General features: G+C 44.8%; 1 protein-coding gene across 3 annotated transcripts; it reads left to right on the forward strand.

Annotated features, from left to right (window-relative positions):
• Window positions 1-1,092: 1,092 nt before the first annotated feature.
• Window positions 1,093-25,175, forward strand: ppil1 (peptidylprolyl isomerase (cyclophilin)-like 1). Of its 3 annotated transcripts, none has more exons than XM_086011334.1 (4): window positions 1,093-1,253; window positions 9,274-9,428; window positions 11,767-11,835; window positions 19,669-25,175. In XM_086011334.1, the coding sequence occupies exons 2-4, from the start codon at window positions 9,275-9,277 to the stop codon at window positions 19,893-19,895; spliced, it is 450 nt and encodes a 149-aa protein (XP_085867460.1). In that variant the 5' UTR covers window positions 1,093-1,253; window position 9,274; the 3' UTR covers window positions 19,896-25,175. The 3 variants fall into 3 exon arrangements, with proteins under 3 accessions (XP_085867460.1, XP_085867458.1, XP_085867459.1); XM_086011332.1 differs by lacking the exon at window positions 1,093-1,253 and adding an exon at window positions 1,267-1,499; XM_086011333.1 differs by lacking the exon at window positions 1,093-1,253 and adding an exon at window positions 1,531-1,645.
• The last annotated feature ends 73 nt before the right edge of the window (window positions 25,176-25,248 follow it).

Raw genomic sequence — 25,248 nt, forward strand, 5'->3', positions numbered from 1 at the left:
TGGAGTGGGACTTGAATCCACAACCAACTGAGCCACAGCTGAGCAAAGGATCAGATACTCCTACACCTACTGAAGAAAATGAAGAGGTTAACTGCCAACATCACTTCCTCTTCCCCCAGAGGGGAACTGGGACTTACCTGGCAGTCGCAGCCTCACTGTCTCTCCAGGTGAGCTGCTGGCACTGCCTCCAGACAAGCTGCTGGCACTGTCTCCAGGTGAGCTGCTGGGATTGTCTCCAGGTGAGCTGCCGGCACTGTCTCCAGGCGAGCTGCTGGGATTGTCTCCAGGTGAGTTGCTGGCACTGTCTCTCCAGGCGAGCTGCTGGGATTGTCTCCAGGTGAGCTGCTGGCACTGTCTCCAGGTGAGCTGCTGACACTGTCTCCAGGTGAGCTGCTGGGATTGTCTCTAGGCGAGTTGCTGGCACTGTCTCCAGGTGAGCTGCTGGGATTGTCTCCAGGCGAGCTGCTGGCACTGTCTCCAGGTGAGCTGCTGGCACTGTTTCCAGGTGAGTTGCTGGCACTGTCTCTCCAGGCGAGCTGCTGGCACTGTCTCTCCAGGTGAGCTGCTGGCACTGTCTCTCCAGGTGAGCTGCTGGGATTGTCTCCAGGTGAGCTGCTGGCACTGTCTCTCCAGGCGGGTTGCTGGCACTGTCTCCGGGTGAGTTGCTGGGATTGTCTCCAGGTGAGCTGCTGGCACTGTCTCCTGGTGAGTTGCTGGGATTGTCTCCGGGTGAGCTGCTGGCACTGTCTCCAGGTGAGCTGCTGGGATTGTCTCCAGGTGAGCTGCTGGCACTGTCTCCTGGTGAGCTGCTGGCACTGTCTCCTGGTGAGTTGCCGGGATTGTCTCCGGGTGAGCTGCCGGCACTGTCTCCAGGCGGGTTGCTAGGGACAATGCCCGCGCGCCGCTCTGTCTCCTGGCCCCTCCGCGCGCGGCCGTGTAACGGCTCGCCTTTTTCAAACCTCGCGCTGCCGCTGACGTCTTCCAATCACCGTCCGCTTTGCAGTGACCTCACTCAGCCGCATGCGCACTGTGGGGGGATGTGCCGATTTGAGAAAATGGGCGCCGCCATATTTGATTAGGGCAACAACAACAAAAAAACACACAATTTGCCTGGACATTGGCAAACCGCCGGGAAATCATGACATAAAGGATAAGTACAAATGGGATGGGGATTACTTCAAAAAATTGAGCAATCATTCAAAAATAAGAGTATGATGCGAAATTCAATGCCCACCCCCGTGAGTCTGCAGGTGGTGAGTAGGCCTCTGCGGCGGGGGTGATGCGCCCGGCCGGGGAGTATTTGCGGTAACACCGAGGCCGGTCGGTGAGAGGCGGCCGCCGGGTGGAGCTGGGAGTCGGAGTGGGCTCACTCACTCTTTCCCTCCCTCTCTCACTGGTGCAGCGGGAGCCCCGAGCCAGCGAGCGAGAGAAAGCACAGCGAGAATGTCGGGGATTCCGCCGGACGCCTGGCAACCCCAGAATGTGACACTGGAAACGACGTAAGCCCGGGCGGGGGGCATGTGGTGGACCGGGAGCTGCTGTGCTGAGCAAGGGACGGGCCACATGGCCTCTCCCGCTTCTTCCAACCCCCTTAGACCACATTGTATCTTATGAAACGTGATTTATAGACGATGCACCATTTTGGGTGACTGCAGAATTGTTTTTAATCTTCCTCTTGCTTCAGCCTCCCTCAGATCACTTTGTCTTGTGAAATGTGATTTTTGTTTGCAGCGTTTTGGGTGACTGCAGAATTTTAATGTTGTAAGCATAGCTTCTTCCTCTTGCTGCAGCCCTCCCTCAGATCACTTTTTGTCTTGTGAAATGTGATTTATAGATAATGCACAGCTTTGGGTGACTGCAGAATTTTAATGTTGCAGGACAGCACGGTGGCATAGTGGTTAGCACTGTTGCCTCACAGCGCCAGGGACCCGGGTTCGAATCCAGCCTTGGGCGACTGTCTGTGTGGAGTTTGCACATTCTCCCCGTGTTTGCGTGGGTTTACTCCGGGTGCTCCGGTTTCCTCCCACAGTCCAAAGATGTGTGGGTTAGGTTGATTGGCTATGATAAATTGACCCTTAGTGTTAGGGGGATTAAATACGTGGGGTTACGGGGATAGGGTGGGATATGTGTTGGTGTAGGGGTTGCGGGGATCGGGTGGGATATGTGTCGGTGCAGGCTCGATGGGCCGAAATGGCCTCTATCTGCACTGTGTGGTTTCTGTGATTTCTGTGACAGAGCTCGCCAATCTCACTTGTTTGCGGGGAACTTAAAAAAAATCCCTCTTTGGGCCAGAAACTTTGATTATTTGACCAGTAGTGAAGGTCACTGCTCCATTTCTTAATGTTGAGACCAACAACTGAAACATTTGGGGAGGGAGATAAAGCACAACGTTTTCCACTTGCTACTTGTGGTTATTTAGTTAGCAACAAAATAGGAAAATACTTCAGAGCCAAAGGAGTGTTTTTTATGCATCCATTTTCATTTATTATTTACAATTTTCAGCCATACAAACTCTTCCAGGTCAGAGCCATTAGCAGGGAACTTCCTGTTCTTGACTCAATACAAAGTTACATCGATATGAATGCAATGCTGGTGATAACATGAAAAGTGGCCAACACAATGCAGGACTCTCCTAATGATGGGCATTGACTCTAATTTCCAAGTGTTTGTCTCGTGTTGCACCTCGTACATTTTGATTCAAGGAGAGAGATACTTAACTGCATTGTAAAGGGGACTCGGGCCGCATCCCAGAAATCGGAACGCAGCCCGGCAACGGGCACAGCGGAGAGGACTCGGGCCGCATCCCAGAAATCGGCACAGCCGAGGAGATCCGGAACGCAGCCCGGCAATCGGCACAGCGGAGAGGACTCGGGCCGCATCGCAGAAATCGGCACAGCCGAGGAGATTCGGAACGCAGCCCGGAAATCCAGCAATCAGCACAGCCGAGGGGACTCGGGCCACAGCCCAACAATCCAGCACGGGAAAGGCCCGAGGAGCCAGGCCAGCAGGCACAGAGACCTCTGAGGAGAAGGAGAGCAACCAGAAGGCTCGCAACCAAGACCGTGAGTACAGGGCCCAGGGAGGGAGGCCCAGGGAAAGGCCCGAGGAGCCAGGCCGAAACAGAGGCCCAGAGACCTCTGAGGGGGAGGGGAACAGCCCGAAGGCACCGGGAAACAGTGGCTCACAGACTCAGACCTGAGAAGGGTGAACCCAGGAGCCGAGGCCCAGGGACCACGGGGTCGGAGAGGGGGACCGGGAAAGTTCGCGAACAGGGAGAGGGTAACACCAAACCCGGGGCCCCAGAAAAGCTTATTCTAAGATCAACAATACTTTACCAAAAATGAGCGAATCAGAAGATCCACAACAGCCCCGCTTCCAGATTCCCCCCAACACCACAAAAAAAGCTATAAAAACGATCAAGCATGCTCAGATGAGAGAAAAACCAGAAACTCTCTTTACTGACTGTTACAACAATGGGACAAAAAGTAACCTCATATTCTACTCAGATCAGCCAGCGGCTTGGATCAGAGCAATAAAATCACACTATACCAGTGTTAAGCTAAAAAATACCGCAAATGGGTCCATAATGAAAATTAACACACCAGGAGACAGTTCAATCACGACTGTCAACGCGTACAATACCGGAACAATATTAGTGCAAGGCAACCTCGACAAATTTGCAACGGCCTTCAGGACACTGAAAAGATCAACTACGAGGGGAATGAACAGCCCCAGAGTGGCCCGCACTCCCCCCAACATTGACAACTTACCAGGAGAAAATCTGCATGGTCAAGGGATGAACGAGCCACACAGTTCAAACCAGACACTAACCCCGGGGAACCACAGCCACACGATACAACTGACAAACCCCAGCATAACTACCACGGAGGAAGCCACACATAGTTCCCCTACCATTCCCAGCCCACCAAGAGAAGAGCAGCATAGCCAGGAAGTGAGTGAGCCTTCCAGGGCCGACCAGCTTAGCCAGGAAGTGAGTGAGCCTTCCAGGGCCGACCAGACACATACCCCGGGATCACACAGCCAGATACAACCAAAAGATAAATTTTATCAATTAGAGATAGAGATGGTTAAACTTAGAGAGGAGGTCCTCAAATTGAATGACAAACAAAAGCAGGAGAGGGAGAGACACAAGAGAGAGCTGAATAGACTTGATAACCAGGTGAATCTACTTAAGAATCAGGTGAAAGAGCTGCAGGAAAAAGAAGAGAGCCATAGAGGAGAGAAAACACCATTAGACCAGCAACCAGAGACTAGAGATAAGACAAGACAGAGCCGGACGGAACGGCTGCACTCCCACACGGAACAAAAGCTACAGACACACAATACAAGGGGTGCCACACAGACCGACCAGCATGCTGACTCGCAATCTTCCCCCACCACCATGGAACCACAAGCGAGCCGCTCACAAGAGGTACGCACACACCAGACACCCCAGCCCAGCACACACACTATGAGTCCAGGCGAAAGCCACCAGACAGTAAACACAAACAAGGCTGACGTCGTAATACTCATAGACTCAAATGGGAAATTTCTATGGGAGAAAAAGCTCTTCCCTAGAAGTAAAGTAGAAAAGATTTGGTGCCCAACAACAGACAGAGCCATGGGATGGCTGACCAAAGCCAGATTAGGCTCCCCCCAACACATAATAATACACACGGGCACAAATGACCTAAAGGCCAAACAGAAAGAGGTAGCAACATCGCTCAGAGCAATGATTAGGAAGGCAAGCAGTACATTTCCAAACACTAGAATCACTGTTTCCACAATATTGCCGAGAACAGACTTCAACAACAACACAATTCATGAGATAAATGCCAGCATAGCAACAGAATGCGAATCAAACCACAACGTACACCTGGCCCAACACCCCACCCTCGATGAAGAATGTCTTTACGACCACGTCCACATCCAAAGGCAAAAAATATCGATCTTTGCTAAAGCCCTGAAGGACGTCGCTTTTAACCGGGTCCATACCCAGACTCCAAGAGGACCCCCCCCCGACCACCAGAGATCAGCGGGGTACATAGGAACACTACAAAGACCACCACCACACCAACCGAGACCGGAGAGGATCCCCATGCAAAACAACATTATCAGACCTGCACCACTCCTGTCCCACAGGGGAATAGGACCGCTACCAGCCAGACAGAGGGAGAGATGCACAGGACGTACGCAATACCTCAGACAGAAACAATCCATTAAGAGACAATAAGCAGATGTGCAGCAGCATCTACTTCCGCCTTATGGATCAAGGACTAATTAATAGAAAGAACTGTAACCAAATTGTATTAACTTTTGTAGACAACTGGGGTGATCATTTTTTTCCCCACACTTAGACACGACAAACACGTACCACTCTTTAACCTATCATAGAAAAAGATAAAACTTAACATGAAATCCTTATATATTTCGACCTGGAATATCCAAGGTCTACGCTCTTCACTGCGAGAAGTGAAGAGTAGGACCCCAGAGTTCATAGAGGAAACTAAAGATCTAGATATTATCATTTTACAGGAAACTTGGTATAAAGGAAAAGGACACACCGGCTGTCCCCAAGGGTACACTGAGCTAGTGGTCCCCTCCAATAAATTACCAAGTGTAACCCAAGGCAGAGACTCCGGAGGCATACTGATCTGGTTTAAAACAGAACTTAAGAATTACATCAAATTTATAAAAAAGGGCGAAAACCATATGTGGCTCAAACTTGAGAGGGAGATTATCTCAAACACCCAAGATGTTTACATTTGCGCACTTTATATCCCTCCAATCGATTCCCCGTACTACAAAGAGGACACCTTCTCCAACATGGAGGGGAAATTATCCAATACCAGGCCCAGGGGAACGTGTTGATCTGTGGGGACCTCAATTCAAGAACGGGCGAAGAACCAGACTTCACCAATAATCAGGGAAACAATTACGTATTCGGGAATAACCACTTTGACATCCCTTCCCTTCCATACAGGCATAACTGCGACAAGCAGTCAAATACCAACGGTAAACAGCTACTACAGCTCTGTCGAAACCTGGGTCTGTACATTGTCAATGGTAGGTTCATAGGAGACCTCCTAGGAAGATCGACCTACTGCTCACCTCTTGGCTGCAGCACAGTAGACTATATGATTACAGACTTGGACCCATCCTCTTTCAGAGCATTCACAGTCAAACCACAAACAACACTGTCAGATCACAGTCAAATTACTATGTTTCTCAAAAAGACAGAAACAAACAACATAGAAACACAACCCAGTAAACTGTACAACACCAAAAAATCGTACAGATGGGCCAAAAACGACACGGAAAAATACCAGAAAACAATTAGCAATGCATCAACTCAAGCTCTCTTAGACACCTTTCTGGATAACATATACACTCACAATAAAGAAGGCGTAAACCGGGCAGTTAGTAAACTAAACAATATTTTTGATAATTTGGCAACAAATGCAAACTTGAAAGCTCGCAAGAACAAACCCAAAACAAAAAACTATGAAAAATGGTTTGACCATGATTGCCATAACATGAGGAAAAAACTTAGAAAACTATCAAACCAAAAACACAGACATCCAGAAAACGAGGAATTACGCCTTACTTATTGTCAGACGCTAACACAATACAGAAACACACTCAGGACCAAAAAAGAGCAATTTATTAAGAATACACTCAGCTCCATGGAGGAATCCATTGAGTCGAATTGTTTCTGGGACAACTTGAAAACACTACACAAAAAACAACACGACGATTTGTCCATTCAAAATGGGGACACATGGGTAAACCACTTTGAAAAATTATACCAGAAAAACACACTAGGACCAGAGCAACACCAAATACGCAAAAAACTTGAAAAGCTTGAAATGGCCATAAAAGATAACCAAAACCCGCTAGACGCCATAATAACAGAAAAAGAACTTCTTGAAAAACTCAAGGACCTGCGACCAGGAAAAGCTTGCGGGACAGACGGCATACTAAACGAGATGATTAAACACGCAGACGACAAACTGAAACTGGCTATCCTAAAACTCTTCAACTTGGTTCTGAGTGTCGGTTATTTCCCTGACATCTGGAACAAAGGACTCATAACACCCATATACAAAAGTGGGGACAAAATCGACCCAAACAACTATCGAGGCATCTGTGTAAACAGTAACCTGGGGAAGGTATTCTGTAGCATCATAAACAAAAGACTTATAAACTTCCTTGAAGAGCACAATGTCTTGAGTAAAAGCCAAATTGGATTCCTGCCAAACTATAGAACATCCGATCATATCTTCACCCTACAGACCCTAATTGACAAACACGTTCACCATAACAAAAGCAAAATCTACGCATGCTTTGTAGATTTCCAGAAGGCTTTCGACTCCATCTGGCATGACGGCTTATTCCTGAAACTTATCGAAAGCGGGGTAGGAGGTAAAACATATGATGTAATTAAATCAATGTATACAAACAATAAATGTGCAGTTAAAATTGGAGACAAACAAACAAAATACTTCCCACAGGGGTGGGGGGTGACGCAGGGCTCGCCAATCTCACCGACACTCTTTAATATTTACATTAATGGATTGGCAAAACTACTTGAACAATCTACAGCACCCGGCCTCACCCTATATGAATCCAAGGTTAAATTCCTCCTCTATGCCGACGACCTGGTTCTGCTGTCACCAACTAAGGAGGGTCTACAGCAGAACCTGGACCTGCTGGAGTCGTACTGCCAGACTTGGGCCCTGACAATAAATCCCCAAAAAACCAAAGTCCTTGTGTTCCAGCAAAGATCCAAACAACATGGACCCACAATAAATTTCACAGTAGGAACAACCAAAATTGAACAAACCACTCACTACACATACTTGGGCTTAAAAATCAGTTCTACGGGAAACTTCAAACTGGCTGTGAATGAACTGAAAGAGAAAGCAAGAAGGGTTTTCTATGCCATCAAAAAATCAATCCAAATAGAAATCCCAATTAGCATTTGGCTCAAAATTTTCAAATCAGTAATTGAACCAATTGCACTCTATGGCAGTGAGGTCTGGGGACCACTAACACAACAAGATTTTGCAAAATGGGACAAACACCCAATTGAGATCCTACATGCGGAATTCTGTAAAAGTATCCTCCGGACTCAAAGGAAAACAGTAAACAACGCATGCAGGGCGGAACTAGGCCAATACCCATTAATAATCACTATCCAAAAAAGAGCCACCAAATTTTGGAATCACCTACAAATGAGCAACCCCCAATGCTATCACTACGACGCCCTGAAATGCCAAGAGCTGACCATAAAGAAGAATACCCTCAGTCAACTAGTCCTGGGACTCAATAAAGTAACTAATAACAATACTAACAATAACCAGCCCCAGGACAGTGACAGGGTAACACAAAGAATTAGACCCAACACAATCGTCGCTAAGCAAAAGGAAAAATATCTGTCATATTGGGCAGAAACAACAAAAACCCAAAGCAAACTCAATTGCTACTTGGCCCTAAACAGACAATACAACATAGCTGATTACCTGACCATGGTAAAGGATAACAAACTGAGAAGAACCTTGACAAGGTACAGACTTAGCGAACATAGCCTAGCGATCGAAAAAGGCAGACACAGGCAGACCAGGCTGCCAAGAGAAGACAGGATATGCTCTCACTGCAGTCAGGGAGTAGTTGAGACAGAGATGCACTTCCTCACAGCCTGTGGAAAATATCAGGGCATCAGAGAGAATTTCTATCAAAAATTCTCACAAATATGCCCTGAATTCAGAAATCTGACTGACAACCAAAAACTCCCATTCCTACTGGGGGAGGAGAGAAGCTGTGTAACACTGGCGGCACACTATGTTACAGCTTGCCATGAACAGAGGGACAACCAGTAAACTAAGACAAGAGTATATATAAACAAGGCGAAAATATATTTATAAACTCAGGGATATACCTGTTTATACACTGTATGAATGGAACCGCGTTTATGTGTTCAACCATAAATGTATTTTGATGCTTTGGCAACATAAGATGTACCTTATCATGCCAATAAAGCGATTTGTATTGTATTGTATTGTATTGTAAAGGAATTTCTGTTAAATATAAAGTTTTTATGTAGTGGATTTCTTTTTCACAAAGTGGATTGATCTTGCATAAATCAGTTTCTTTGGTTGTTTATGATCATATGAGACAAAAGTCTCTGGTTGAATTCAGTTGGAATTAGATTAATAAGCTGTTCTTCTAGCTGCTTGTTAAAACAACTCTTTTTTAAAAATTTTAAAACAGTATGGGAAACATATTACTGGAGTTATATTGGAAGCATGCACCAAAAACCTGCAGAAACTTTGCTGAGCTGGCTCGGAGGGGTTATTACAATGGTACAAAGTTCCACAGAGTCATCAGTGGTTTTGTGATTCAAGGAGGAGATCCAACGGGAACAGGTAAGAACGGAGAAATCTAGAAGGGTGTGCAAGGATTTAGTTTTGGAGACTTTTTGTGCTCAGCAAAACAAGAGGCATTTGTGTGGGGAATGAGGCATGATTTCCCAGTTCAAGTTTGATGCTTCTGTTTCTCACACCAGCAATTCTTTGTGGCTTATCTGAGGGAGATTCCCAATTGGTGCTTTGTGCTATGCACCCTGCCCAATAGGAGCTGGGTGGAAACTGCCCAGTGCCATTTCAGATGGGATTTTTTAAATTGCAACGATAGATGCTGGATTCAACCCAGGTCCAACAGCTGAATGGGCAGTGTTGCAGATCGTTTTTTTTGTGTGCAAATTTTCTCTTTGTCATTATTACCACGTTTCCCAAGAGTGAGCCGAGGTGCTCCTCTTACCCCATTCCCTGTTTAGCACAAGCATTGCAGACTGTAATTTGAGCCGTGTTCTCGCTGACCTGAAAGATGAAAGTATTTATAAGCTGGGCCCACTCTGTAAAGGCTACACTAATCAAGTTTATTGCACTTAAATAATTGCTGAAGCAAAGATAATAGGCAATACTGGGCAGTACATGTATACAATTTTAAAAAGATCTAGGAATAAAACCTTTTCAGACTTTTTCCTGATAACACGGACAGCCCAGTTAAACACTTTCTGTTATACTTTTGGACAAATTGTCTCAAAAAACATTAAATAACAGAAAACTGGATCTCACTTTGCATTTGTTATTGGACAGAAAATTTACTAGTAACCAGTATACATAAACGCGTTATTGGGATAAATGTTATTTTTGTTCCAGGCTGTGCGCTAACCTATTGTGTTACCCAGCCTCCCGTTCAAGGACTAAAAAATTGCTTGTTCTGGTTTGCTGAGCGGTCAGTCTTAATTGGTGTTGCTGACGGTAGAATTGCCAACGTTGTGTTTCTACCATAAATAACTGGTAATTAACCTGGGTACGAGTGGCACTCTTGCTATCCTGTCAGGCTCATCCTTTTCAGTGTGAATGAGTTGAGCAAGTGGTTACTGCGTGTTCCCATCTGTTTGGAGCCTGATGCTGTTTAATAAGCTATGCGAAGGCCAGTAACAATTCTGATGGTCTCGCTGTTGATCTGAGGAAGATGGAACCAATCCTTTAAGGTTTGCTGGAGCAAATCAAATAAAAATCCCGTTTTTTTAAAAGTCTGTGGAAGAATGACGGTGAAATTGGAATTAACAATACAATTGGTTACGGAAAGGGGAGAGAAAAAAATAAATGCATTGATATCATTTTTAAGCACAGTATGTAAACTTTTCATTTCAGGATGGCTGGGGATCAATCAAAGTTGCACTTGCATGCTGTGGGGGGGGGGTGTAAGTGTGGAAATCGGTAGTTATTCAAATTCCATTTATACATTAATCTGAGAAATACAGTTCAGATTCAGATTAGATTTATTTGCCATATGTAACAAGTACAATGGAATGCTTGTTCCCCGTGGGGACGCGTCAGCTATACATACAGCGCCACGTTCAGAGTCAATACAATGGCTTCCCGCGGCAGTGGGAGCACGATGTCCCTCAGCCGCTCCGTCCTCCTCTTCACCGCGGCCTCCTCCTCACTGTTGCTGGCTCCACGTGTGGTGGCCTGCTTCTCCCGCACTGGCCACCATGCCCGGCTCCCCTCCTCCCATCCGGACTGCGAGTTACCCGAAATGGAGCTGCCGGCCGACGTGCTGCAGCGTGTCGTGAGTCTGCTGCTGCTGCTCGTTGCGCTGCGCTCCTCTGCCCGACTCGCCGAACACATCGTCGGGATGTGAATGCTCCAATGCGGCCTCTTCTTCACCGTCACCGGCTCCACGGCCCGGGGCCTACCTCTCTCTTCACGGGTCAGCCTCTGGTCGCCATGCTCGGCTCCCCTCCTCCCAGTCGGAATTCCTTCCCGCCGAGGAGCTGCCGGCCGTTTAAGTATCCTATAGAATCGCTCTTAAAACAACCATGTTCCATTTTGATTTTGTCAGCTCATTACAGAAGGACATTATTAGGTGCTCCTCCTATCAGAATGACACAGCACAGAAGGAGGCCATTCGGCCCATTGTGCCTGTGCCGGCTCTTTGAAAGCTATCCAATTAGTCCCACTCCCCAGCTCTTTCCCTATAGCTGTGCAAATTTTTCCCCTTCAAGTATTTATGCACTCCCCAATTATCTAACATTTGTAACCCGTTTTAAATTGTGATATTTATATTTGTGCTGCAGTTAAGAGATTGTGATTTTTGTTTTGATGTGCCAACTTTTTAAGAAACTGAAATGCATCTGACTGTCGTAAAATGTTTCAAATAACTACAAACTGTTCCTGCTTGTATATACAGGTAGAGGAGGGTCATCAATTTATGGAAAGCAGTTTGAAGATGAATTGCACAAAGATTTAAAATTCACAGGTAGGTAAAGCCCCTGCACGCTTTGAGCTTTGAAGAAAGATTATGCCTTTGTTTAGCAAATCTTGCAGTAAGAGAAATTAATGCTAGATTTTCTGACTGACTTGTATAAATACCCAGTGTAAAGTTGACATTATATATCTCACAGTTTGTGTTATGTTAGATCCATGGTTTGGAGGAAAGAATAATAGGAGTTTCAAGATGTTTTAAGATTTCTCTCTGTTAGTGTTACCCTAAATGACACAATGGTGTTTGCGAACCTGTTTCTTTATATTGCAGTTTTCACCTCCCACTAAATTTTTTTAGAACTTGCTGTATTGCGAGTAAAAGCAGAAAAAGGACAAAATGAGCATTTAGATGGAAGAATGTTCTGTGAACCTTACTTACGATAAATTCTGTTGCTTGTTAATTTGTATCCATTTAACTTCAACAATGCTCTGTTTACCATGACGTAATGGGTCAATTTTATCCGTTTAGTTAACATCATGATATTATTAAGAGTGATTCTAATGTATGATAGCAGTGCAACTTTAGATTCTGTTGTAAAGCTAAATAGAGTGTAAATAGCGACTACCCAACAGTAATTAACCTACTTTTAATTAATGCATAATTGAACAATGTGAATTTAGTGCCTATTATTTGGAATTACACAATATTTCATGTTGAGAAATGTTCATATGCAGTATGGCTACCATTTTTAGCTTTTACATTTTAGAAGCACTCAGTATCATGCTATTGTGCCTGTATGAATTTTGGACAATAAGGTTGGATTGATCTCTCTTATAGCTTGGAAAAGGTTACTAGCACATTCTGACTTTTCCATATCTGACCTCTCAAATCCAAAAGGAAGCTGTCAGTCAAATACAAACCAAACCAATCTCAAAACCTGTATATATTTGAAAACTGCATTAGATTTCCTCTGGAGCCTTTTACCAAGGAGACAACAGCAGATCTTTACACAATGAGTTTTAACGTCATAGCTACCAAAATAATAACCCAGATATTGCGGTCAGCGGCGAACAAACAGCGCCAGCCGTTCATTACACTTACACTTGCCCACAGACTTTCTACGGGCTTTTTCACTGGAACTTGTGGTGATTAGAAAGCCGTTTCAGCACGGCACCTTCTACAGGGGATCTGGGACCTGTGAACAGGGCAAGCAACTGTGTATCTCCTTAACCAGTCAGATTGAAGAATTCTTAATGAGGCGTGCAGATTCTGAACCAGGAAGTGTAAGTTAGAATATTTAATTCAATGCAAGTCATTTACGGAAAGCAGCATAAAGAGAGCAAAAGAAAGATGGGATTAAAAGAGAGAGAGAAAGAAAAAGTAAAAAAAAAAAATTATTAAAAAAAAAATCTCCAACAATAATTAAACTCTGAAGGAATGAGACTCCACACTTGTAAGAGTTAATTTTCAGTGCCAGTGTGTTTTTTTGGCAGTAATTAAGAATTATTGCAGCAAAATTTTACTTGCATTGGAACAGATAAGCCCTAACTTTTTCTGGCGAGTTTAATGGGTATCTATCACATAAGTACCGCAGCTTCACGCCGTTCTGTATTTCAATGCCGAGTCTCTCGTCGAGATACTGGTATAGCACAGCTTCTAGAGGAGCAGCTCAACTTGAACAGCAACTTCCTGAATTCCACATTTAACCGCATGTATGGTCATTGGATGTTGCTGCCCGATTTACTCTTTAATAACAGTGATAGCCTCAGTTATTTTTACCGCAAAATTTACGGGTGTAGCATTTCCCATTGTAACTTCGGCAGATTGGCGGAAACTCTGGAAAAACAATGGGCCAGAAATTCCAGAATGGGGCTTGCAGCGCGTGCAAGCCCCGTATTTGCACTTACCCCGCGCTCCTGCCGATCAGCTTCTGGGACGCCTGAACTTGGAGAAATTGAAAGCACATTCCCGGGCAGCATATGACGTCACGCCGCCCAGGAGTGCAGCCAGCGCGGACCCAGGAGCGTGCAGTGTAAGTGAGACACGCCCCTTGAGGTCTCAGTTTCACTGGACACGCCCCCAATGTTTCTGTCAAGCTGCTTTGCTTTTTTACATGCAAAGCAGCAGTTTAAATAGGTTTTTGGAAGTTTTTTGAAGATTTTGGTAACTTTTATAAACTTTTTAAAATGTTTACATTATTTTGAGTAATCTGAAGTAGTTTTAAAGAGAATTAAAGCAATTTAAAGACTTTTAAAAGCCCTAAAAGAATTTTTTAAATTCCATTTATTTATTTAGCAATGTCGTCGTCATACGTGTCTTCACACTGTTCCCTTTGGGGAACTGTATGAAGTGGTGGAAGGATTTATGGCCGTGATTAACGCTCATTCCGTGACCATCTTTGAACCAGCCATTAGGGCGGTTAGTCCTATGGCGGGAGGGTTTTACGGGCTCCCACAAGCTATACAAGGAGGGGGGGCCACCCACACCCACGGACGCAAATATCCCACTGGATGTCAACCCAGAATTTAGAGCCGGAGCTCCGACTCCACTTGCCGGGACTGTCTGGAGCGGGGTTCGAAACCCTACCCTGATCTGGCCCAGCGGCGGGGATCCTACCGCTATGACAAACGCCCAATCCGATTAGCTACGTGAAATGGCAGCATAGGGCTCCAGTCACGGGGAGGGAAAAGGCGCAGGAAACGTATGGGTGTCACCTTTTGTGCGGAGTGGGCCTTTTGCGTAGCAGTAAGCATCCCCGCCGTTGGGCCAGAAGGAGTAGGGTTTTGAACCCCACTCCAGACAGTCCCGGCAAGTGGAGTCGGAGCTCCAACTTTAAATTCTGGGTGGACATCCAGCGGGATACTTGCGTCCGTGGGTGTTGGTGGCCCCCCCCCCCCCCTCAGATGGGTTGTGGGAGCCCGTAAAACCCTCCCGCCATAGGACTAACCACCCTAATGGCTGGTTCAAATATGGTTACGGTCACGGAATGAGCGTTAATCACGGCCATAAATCCTTCCACCACTTCATACAGTTCCCCAAAGGGAACAGTGTGAGGATACGTCCGATGATGACCTCTTGCGCAATGCACCTCCTTGGACCCTCAGTCGCAGATGCGAGGGGGCAAGTCGTGCAAGTGTTAAATTTTTTATTTTATTGACATGTAAAATGTTGGCCCAATAATTCCCTTCCAAATGCGCTAGTACGGTCGGGGTACTTATGCATCTGGCCGGATGAAATGCCGGTTTTCAGCATGCACAGTGCATGTGGGGGAAACCGGCATTTCCTGTCCTCTGAACGAAGGGGTTCAGAGGCAGAACGCGTGCGACTGCACAGGCAGCGCGTGCACAGTATAATTCGCCGCTTTCAGTGAGGTCCAGTCATTACAACTTACACATGAAAAAAGCATGGGTACAGTTGCTACAGAGGCTGCGGAGGAAGATATTTCTTATCGTGGAGCTTCTGAAAGTATGTATGTCTGTATATATTCCTTTGCGTGTTATGTATATATTCCTTTACTTATGTGTATGAATGTATTATTTAATTATGACTTTCGGAGAAAGTAACTTATTAGAAAATCATAATTAAAAACATACATTCATAGTAAAGGAATATAAAACATACATACATATACGTAAAGGAATATATGTGGACATACATACATAACTCATTCTCACATTCCATTCACACAGCCACAATTGCTCCTTCTACCTACCGTTCTGAAAACCCTTTTTAAAAAAAAAAAATTTAACTTTAAAACTTACTTAAAATTTCTTAAAATAACTTCCCTCCCTTTCCCAAACAAAAATATTGCATTTCAAAAGCTCCACGATAAAATATATCTTCCTCCGCAGCCAATGAACCACTTTACACTTGCTTTTTTTCAGTGTAACTTCTAAGGACTTAACCTCACGGATTTCATGAATGAAATCCACGAAGTTCACTGCGCAAGCGCTGCCTGTGCAGTCGCACGCGCTCGAGGTCTGGAAATGCCGGTGTTCCCCGCATGCGCTGTTCATGCTGAACGCCGGCATTTCCAACGGCCAGAAGCGTGAGTAAGCCGACCGCACTCACGCTTCTGGCCTGGAATTTCTGGCCCAATGGGAATGGCCATTTATGCCATTTCTCCGAAGTTTCCACCAAAGTCACAATGGGATATCTGGCCTTGCCAGCGACGCCCACATCCCATAAACGAATAAAAAAAATTGGAAGAGCCATGTGAAAATTCTATTCCACTTTTGTTTTCCACACTGCTATCTAAATACAATTGTTTATTTATTAGAGTTGTGAAATAAGTTACAAAGAAAGGCGGGACAAGCTTGTTGGCCCAATGGCCCTTCCTTGCTCTTGAAAACTCTTTTGTGTTATTCTGATAATTTTAATAGTTAATAATAGAAAAAAATCTCATCTTTGATACAAAATGCAGCAATGTTTGCTGCATTTGACAGCAGAGAAGGTAAACATTTAGAACTCAGCTGGGATTTGTCCATAATGAATCTCAGTAACTAACGCCAGAATTTTCTGGGGGGTTAGCGGGCAGGATCGGTGGTGGGTCGGGTGGAAAATTTTATTTTATTGACAGCAACACGCCATTCCCAATGGTGCATGTGTGATCTCCAATTGGACCCGCAGAGGCAGGCGACCCAATTAAACCAATTATTAGGTTGTTGACAGATCCTTAATAATGCTTTTAACTTAACCTAACCTTTTAACTTTAACTGCTTGCCCGCGGGGTCCATGCTGCTCGGGGGCCATGTCTATGAACCTGAGGTGGGAGTTGAATGGCCATTGAATCAGCTGATTAGTTGACAACTTGAAATGTGCTATAAAAGCTTCCACCTCTCAGCTGTTCACTTTCCAAGCGCAGAAGCTGTTACTCCATTTGGATCACAGATTGAGCTTTATACAGGCTGCAAGTGTTTGGAGCAAACTCTCCATCCAGTGTCACCTCATTGGAACAACCTCTCTCACCATTGACAGATTGCTTCTGTCATCTCAACCTCAACTGCCATCTAATTCTATCAGCATGAGTACCATTAACATGGAAGATAGGAGCAGGAGTAGGCCATTCGGCCCCTCGAGCCTGCTCCACCATTCAATGTGATCATGGCTGATCATCCAAATTCAGTACCCTGTCCCTGCTTTCTCCCTATATCCCTTGATCCCTTTAGCCTTAAGAAATATATCCAACTCCTTCTTGAATATATTTAATGAATTGGCCTCTACTGCCTTCTGTGGTAGAGAATTCCACAGGTTCACCACTCTCTGGGTGAAGAAATTCCTCCTCATTTCTGTCCTAAATGGCTTACCCCTTATCCTTAGACTGTGACCCCTGGTTCTGGACTCCCTGACCATCGGGAACATCCTTCCTGCATCTAGTCTGTCCAGTCCTGTCAGAATTTTATACGTTTCAATGAGATTCCCTCTCATTCTTCTAAACTCCAGCGAGTATAATCCCAATCGACCCAATCTCTCCTCATACGTCATTCCTGCCAATCCAGGTATCAGCCTGGTGAATCTTCGCTGAACTCCCTCCATGGCAAGAACATCCTTCCTCAGATAAGACGACCAAAACTGCACACAATCTCAAGATGTGGTCTCACCAAGGCCCTGTACAACTGCAGCAAGACATCCTTGTTCCTGTACTCAAACCCTCTTGCTACGAAGGCCAACATACCTTGATCCTCAGAATCTGACCACGATCAGCCCCAACACCAGCAGCGCCAACAACACCAACCTTTTCCGCAATCACCTGATGTTGCACACGATAGATGGCATCAGCACCCAAGCACATTGCTGCCCAGGAGGCCAGGGAATGGCCTCAGCATGGCCAGATTTACTTCACTTGACGCTGTACACCCTTGCTACCACATGATGCGTCAGGTTGGCACCACCCCACACCAGCACCATAAAGCATCCCTACAATGTCCAAGCCATTCTTTTCACACTCATCACCATGGTGGGGTGGGGTGTGGGGGGGGGGGTACCATTACGTCTCACCATTCACTGCAACTCACTGTGCCACTTCCAAAGGTGCACACAAATCTGTCCAAGAACACACAGTGTTGAAAATAAAGGTTTCAATGTTTGCCAACACATTATCAGAAACTTCACATGAACATTGGATAAAACACCCAAGTGGCTACCCTTGTGAGTTGTTAGTTGGTATGATTGCACTAGGATGAGGGTGAGTGTGAGGGATGGCTAGTGAGATGGGGATGTGATAATGCAGATAGAGAGGGATGGGTGGAGGTGCAAGGTAAGTTGGTGTGAGTAAGGATGTGCAGGAGTAGGGTAGGGAAGGCAGAGTGATGGGGATGTGATGAGCGGCACAGGAGGATGAAGGGGAGTGTGGCTTTGTACTAATGTTTCGTGATCTAAAGAGATCATTGAAAGGTTTGCGCCACTGCACCCAAGCCCTCCTGATGACACCCCTGATTGTGACCTCCTGCAGTGTGCAACCAGGCTGTGTTGGTCTCCTGGGGAGGTCTCTTCCACCCATCGGAAGGGAAGAGGACCTCCTTGCGTGTTGCGACTCCCTCTATAAGCATATATGGAGGGAGTCATGGGAGAACCTGAGTGCAGCCCTGCACCTCTGTTCAGTGATTGTCAGTGTTTGCAGCACTTCAATACTGTAGAACACCGACAGCACAAATGTCAAAAGAAAGTTGGCCATGGTTCCATTAAGGAAACTGGCTAATGACATCACCAGACCCGCTTCCTCTAATTGGCTCGGGAAACGCGCTGGGTGGGCTTAACAAGCCCTATCAACATAATTTCATTTTGGGCAGCGGGAAGGAGCCAGCAGTGGGGCTGCGACCCGACACCACCCACACCGGACCCGCCAGGGTGAGCAAAATCCTGGCCTCGGTGTCTGCTAAGGAACATAAATCATGTTGGTGTCATTTGCTAGGGTTATTGATGATTCAGAAATCTGCAGCTCCATAACATTGAGCCATTCTGCTTGTATATTTTTAAAATACTAACTATTCCGTTACTGGTTAGAACAGCAATAATTATATGATAGCAAAATACTGCGGATGCTGGAAATCCGAAATAACAACAGAAAACGCTGGAAAAACTCAGCAGGCCAGGGCAGCATCTGTGGAGCGAGAAACGGAGTTAATGTTTCAGGTCGATGACCGTTCGTCAGAACTGGAAAAAGCAGGAAATGGAAAGCAGGTTTAGGGGCTGGGAAAAGGGGCAGGGGGTGAAGGAACAAAAGGGAAGGTCAGTGATAGGACAGAAAGCAGGAGAGATTAAGAGATATTCAAGGCAAGAGACAGTGGTAATGGGACAGGTTAAGAAACAAGGGATGGCTCTAGATGGGGTGTGAATTGCGCTGGTAGAATGAAGGACAGCTGCCATGTGGGAGGAAAGAAGAAGAAAGAAAAAAAACAGGCAAACAAAAATTGTGGATAAAAAAAACAAGAAAATATATATATGTGATAGGGGCCGAGGTTATGATCTGAAATTGTTGAACTCTATGTTGAGTCCAGAGGGCTGTAGAGTGCCGAATCGAAAGATGAGGTGCTGTTATGCCTAATTATAAAAATAATAATTATATGTCTAGGTAATGCCATAATTACTATATCTAGTGCCAGTAGTATCATGTAGGACCAGATTCTGACAATTAAGATAGCCAGTATTTTGGTGTGCATTGATCAGACTTGGTGTCGTTTTACTTTTGAGTGAACAGTGCTAAACCGCTTTTTCTTTTAAATGGAATAGCTGTCATCTGCACACTTAATACAAATTCACAAGTAATGAAAACAAATGTTTCTATTTAATAAGATTTATCATGCATAACCATAAACTAAAAATCAACCATCTACACAACATATCTTTGATCATAACCAATTTGATTATATCTGCCCTTTCTTTTCATAGGTGCGGGGATCCTTGCCATGGCAAATGCAGGGCCAGATACGAATGGCAGCCAGTTCTTTGTAACTTTGGGACCCACACCACTGTTGGATGGCAAACACACAATCTTTGGCCGTGTGTGCCAAGGGTTGTCAGTAGCTAAACGCATTGAAATAGTGGAGACCAATCGTGAAGACCGACCTACAGATGATGTAATCATCCTGAAAACTACTGTAAATGGAGTGAATTAAGGCTATAATCCTGTAATTATGGTATTCATGTAATGATTCAGAATAAGTCCTGGGTAGTGGTGTTTGTTTTTAAATAACCTTCCTGTCTACAAATTTTGTGAATTTGCAATGGTGGTATCATTCGTAAAGCAGTGCCGCAGCACGCGCCTTCACCATGACGTTTAAATTCATTTGCTTGCCTTTGGTAACCGCCCCAAGCTATTTCTTCATTGTGCCTGGTGGTACATGTCCGCCTACAACTCGTAAATAATACGTGAAAATGTCAAATTAAGCAGAAGTTTCATAATACAATTTGTGTAATATTTATTACAAAGGAATCATTTTTAATGTTATATAAACAAAATACAGCCATAAAATGACACTGGGAGGAGATACAGAATCCTGAGAGCAGCATGATCTCAGTCTTACCGTAGTGGACTTAAAGCCTGACATAAAACCAAATACATCATCTTACCACAAGCATTGACTGGGGGCCCTTCAACCTTTTTGCTGGAAGAACATAATGGAGAATGAGAATGGAAGACCATTTAGTTTCTTAAACTGATATTGAAATAATCTGCTATGCCTATCCTGTTCCAATATATGTGTCTTTCTCAAGAGATTGTGCATATTTTGTTTTCATTGCACTTGGCAACTGAGTGAGGAAAGGAAGGTTCTGCTTAAGTCACATCTTTAGTTTCCTAATTTGAATAAATTGTTCTCATACTGTTTAAACGTAGGGACGTAATGGTGACTGGTGTAGAAAATAAAATTCACTTTACGTTGGTGCAGTAGAGGTTGTTCTGAGGCTCGAGATATATTCTGGTGGCAGAGTACAGGGAGCTTAACTTTGCAACTGCTGTCTACTATACTTGACTTTCTCATACTGATACTAAAAATGAAAACAAATAGCAGATTTTGATAATGACAAAAAATTAAATGGGGGAGGAAGAGAAAAAAAGCAAAACCACTGATGTCTGCAGTTGCAACTATTTGCTAACTGGATTGCAAGGGTTTCCTTTTGGCACTTAATCTGCCAGTCTTATTCTTCCCAGCCTTTTCCTACCTCATCTGAGTGCGCAAGCCTTTCTGTTGGCAAGCGCTGTCCTAACTTTCCCAGCTTGGCCTTCGCACCAGGCTTCCCTACTCTTCTGGATGCAACACCTGTGCTCTACTGGACAGTTGGCGGAAGCAGGGAGCTTTGGTGACTTTTCCCCTCTCGAGCATCAGCAACCTTTACTGCTATCCTGGGCGACAGCAGCAAACTCAGCATAGACTGGAAATTGGACACGAGATGCATGGCTCGGGTACACAGTGCCTTTACCAACTGACCATTGTGGGAGTTCATTTGAACAAACACCAAGGTTAGACAACAACACGCACAGTATCGGAGTGAAATCTCACCTACTCACTGAACGTTTTTGCTAGATTATAGGAGACATTTAGTTCCTACAGTTCTTTTTCAATAAATGCATATGCTGATACTTTAACGAGCAACAACCCACAACTAAACATACTTGATGTTTACAAGCTAACAAAATCCACTGTTTCCTACCACAGTAGTATAATTGAAAAAGGGGAACTTTTTTTTCTTCCCCCGAGCTAGAACAAATTGAGCTGTGTGGGTCTTCGGCCTAGACTTTGCGATTGTGAACGCTTCCCTGCTGGTTGGGACTTCTGCCCAGCACAGAAATGTCCCCCTGAGCCCAGATGACTTTCTGGTCTTGGGGTCAATTGCATGCTGAAGGCAGGCACTCCATCCTTCGCTGGTGAGTTGTGCTAAACTGAGGCTGGGAACCTGCTACAACAGGCTTTGGAGGAAGAACGCAGCCTCCAAGCTGCCTGAAAATGTTAGAAAAAATTTCCCCCAAATTCTGGCTGCTGTTCCTGGGGTCTGTACAGCAGTGCTCTGAACGCCAGTGCTTAGGCCTCCAGTGAGTAAACCTCTTGAGACTCCCTTTATCAACTTTTAAATGTTGGATGTCAAGGCAGAACCCATGGCCCTGGCATTTAACATTAAAATAGGGTAAGTGGCGGGAACTACAGTGGATGCTGTGCTTCCCTCATTGTAATCTGATTAGCATACTGGAGGGAACCAGAACGCCTAGAACTTTGTGTTTAAGCCCAAAAAACATTCACGTTACTCTTTGAAAGCATATAGTACACCTGTTTCTTTTTGAATTCAATGACTAAGACTGGCTGGAATGATCTTAAATGTAGTGTCAGTAATAACTACAGAATCTGTATCAGTTTGATTTTGTAATAATTGTACATCCTGTTTACCTCCATATGCAAATATTTTCAATGAGTCGACCAAGAAACCCAAAGGTTGCTTCTGCTCATCTAGTCACTGCATTCATGAATAGTCCCTTTTTCTATTTGTAGCTTCATTTTTACATAATTTTTATCAATTTACCAATACTGAACATCACTCATTCCTCATCAACCTCATTACTCATCTCTAAGTCCTGTAGGATGATATACTTCTTAACACATCTTTCCTCGCACAGTTTGGTATGACAGGAAGATCTATGTTCTAAATGTCTTCGGCAAGGTTGTTATGTCCAGTGAGATTTCTGGAGTGAACTCAGTTTGAAATTTGTTCTGTCTTTGTTACTTGAACCTACATACATCTTGATAAAAACTGAATTCCTACTGATCCTTCAAAAAATGATTTACCACCACTTTTTCAACAAAACAATGACTGCCCATTGCTCCCGCATGAAAATGTTTATCCAGCGCTCTTGCTGCATAAAATCGAGTTCCAACAAGTCATGTTTATTTATGCAGTTGAACTCAGCTGCATACTTAATAATTGCTGATCTAATTCTTGTACCAATTTGCAATTTGGAAACTTAATAGCTGGGTGTACAGTCATTACTTTGAAATAGCATGGTGCAAATGATTATCTCTGCCTCCAGACCATTCCCTTCCATGGGTGGGGAAGGTGCAAGCCAGTCACAGGAGGAAGAGATGGGAGTGAAGCAATAATTATATTTTTGCCAACCTGCTGAGTCGGAAACTGCACAGAATAAATGATTTTTTTGGCGCTGGCAGCTATAAAGATGTTGAATTTGAAGGAGAATCTGACATTTTAGTACGAAAGAGCAAGGCATACACTTCAGGACAATTCTGCTACTCTACCATCTGCACAATGTTCAGTCAATGTAATGTTCCCTTTGAGGCTTTACAGTTTCTATTATCCATACAACCATAGATGTTTACAGCACAGAAGAAGGACATTCAGCCTATCATGTCTGTGCTGGCTCTTTGCTAGCAGTACAAACTGAATCCCACTGCCCTGTTCTCCCTGGCCTAGCCAGTTTGTGTTAATTTACCCCTATTTATATACCCCTATTTATACAACCCAATATATTGTTGGCCTTTTTATGGCTTTATCTATGCACTCACATGCAGGGAATTGTGCACTTCCAACCCCTAGAGTAATGACCAGCCTCAGACAATTGCAATAAGAAATAGGAGCAGGAGTAGGCCACACAGCCCCTCAAGCCTGCGCCGCCATTCAATAAGATCATGGCTGATCTTTGACTTCAAATCCACTTTCCCCCCCAATCCCCATATCCTTTGAGTCCAAAAATCTATCGATCTCAGCCTTGAACATACTCAACGACTAAGCATCCACAGCCCTCTGGGGTAGAGAATTCCAAAGATTCACAACCACAGAATCACAGAAACCCCACAGTGCAGATAGAGGCCATTTCGGCCCATCGAGCCTGCACCGACACATATCCCACCCGATCCCCGTAACCCCTACACCATCACATATCCCACCCTATCCCTGTAACCCCACGTATTTAATCCCCCGAACACTAAGGGTCAATTTATCATAGCCAATCAACCTAACCCGCACATCTTTGGACCCTCTGAAGAAATTTCTCCTTGTCTCAGTCCTAAATGGCCGACCCCTTATCCTGAGACTATGCCCCCGAGTTCGAGACTCTCCAGCCAGGGGAAACAGCCTCTCAGCATTTACCCTGTCAAGCCCTCTCAGAATCTTGTATGTTTCAATGAGATCACCTCTCAATCTTCTAAACTTGAGAGTATAGTCCCATTCTACTGAATCTTTCCTCATAGGACAACTTTCTCATCCCAGGAATCAATCTAGTGAATCTTGGTTGCACCCACTCTAAGGCAAGTATATCCTTCCTTAGGTACGGAGACCAAAACTACACAGTACTCCAGGCGTTTCCTACAATACAACAGTGACTACACTTCAAAAAGTACTTCATTGACTAAAGTGCTTTGGGATGTCCGGTGGTCATGAAAGGCATTATACAAATGCAACTCTTTTAGGTGTGACCTCACCAAAGCCCTCTACAATTGCAGCTCTTGTACTCCAACCCCCTTGCAATAAAGGCCAACATACCATTTGCCTTCCTAACTGCATGTTAACTTTCTGTGTTTTGTGTACACCCTGATCCCTCTGAACACCAACATTTAATAGTTTCTCATTTAAAAAAAAGATTCTGTTTTTCTATTGCTACCAGGTACATGCATCCTACATAAACATTCCTAGCAATAGGACTGCCATAAAATGACATGTAACTACCAGGGGGAATAAAATGGTATAGTGCTTTTGTTAGGTGAGTGAGTTGGAGTCGAGGTATTTTTTAACTCACCTGTGGAATAACAAGAAGGAGTTGAAGTAATTTGGCCCTGAAATTCCTCAGGGGTTCTGATCTCCCACCATGACTCCAGAGGGAGACCGGCAGAACCCCCAGGAAAATGGGGGAGACCCAGTTGCGCCAGGACTCTGGTGTTTCTGGGAACTTCCCAGTTCCATTGTAAGTGGCAGAACCTCCATCCACTCTTTACAAGACAAATGATGGGAATGGGACAGAGCCCGGTGCAGAGATTCCCTGCGTTGGGAGTTCCCGCTCCTTAGGCACAGTGAGGATTCACATCGGTGAAGACTGGCACTCCGATTGAGGTGAGGAAGACTGGTCTCTACAAGGGCAGATATGGGCCTCACTAGTGGGGTCAAAGCCAGGGAAGCTGCATGGACCCCCTGAAAAACCCTGAAGGTATTTCATGGTAAAAAAAAATAAGCAGGATTAATCCCCTTGCTCATGGCACAAGGGGAACGTGGCCAAGGGGGTTTTGCAAGCCTCCCCCGGTGGCTGGCGGTGTAGTGTATGTGCCTTTAAGTCAGAACTACTTTTACAGCTCCTGTATACTGTAGCACTGGCAGTGACCACACCTGTATATAAGCTTTGCGCATGCCTCTGTACCCCCAGTCTTGAGACTACCCTCCTCCAGTAAAGACCTGTTTATTGTTAATGTACGGCATCCATGTGATTATTTAATAACAGCATATCCACTGAACCACGGATCCAACAGTGGCGACGAGTGT

This window comes from Somniosus microcephalus, chromosome 18 (genome assembly GCF_052327205.1).
Source record: "Somniosus microcephalus isolate GS21.2 chromosome 18, FLI_Smic_1.0, whole genome shotgun sequence".
Classification (NCBI taxonomy): Eukaryota; Metazoa; Chordata; class Chondrichthyes; order Squaliformes; family Somniosidae; genus Somniosus; species Somniosus microcephalus.

Excerpts from the sequence above, each read along its gene's own strand:
- ppil1 (XM_086011332.1), top strand. The coding sequence starts at position 1,444 with ATGTCGGGGATTCCGCCGGACGCCTGGCAACCCCAGAATGTGACACTG. Across the intron at positions 9,429-11,766 it reads AGGAGATCCAACGGGAACAG|GTAGAGGAGGGTCATCAATT; the intron begins GTAAGAACGGAG and ends TTGTATATACAG. Across the intron at positions 11,836-19,668 it reads CAAAGATTTAAAATTCACAG|GTGCGGGGATCCTTGCCATG; the intron begins GTAGGTAAAGCC and ends TTCTTTTCATAG.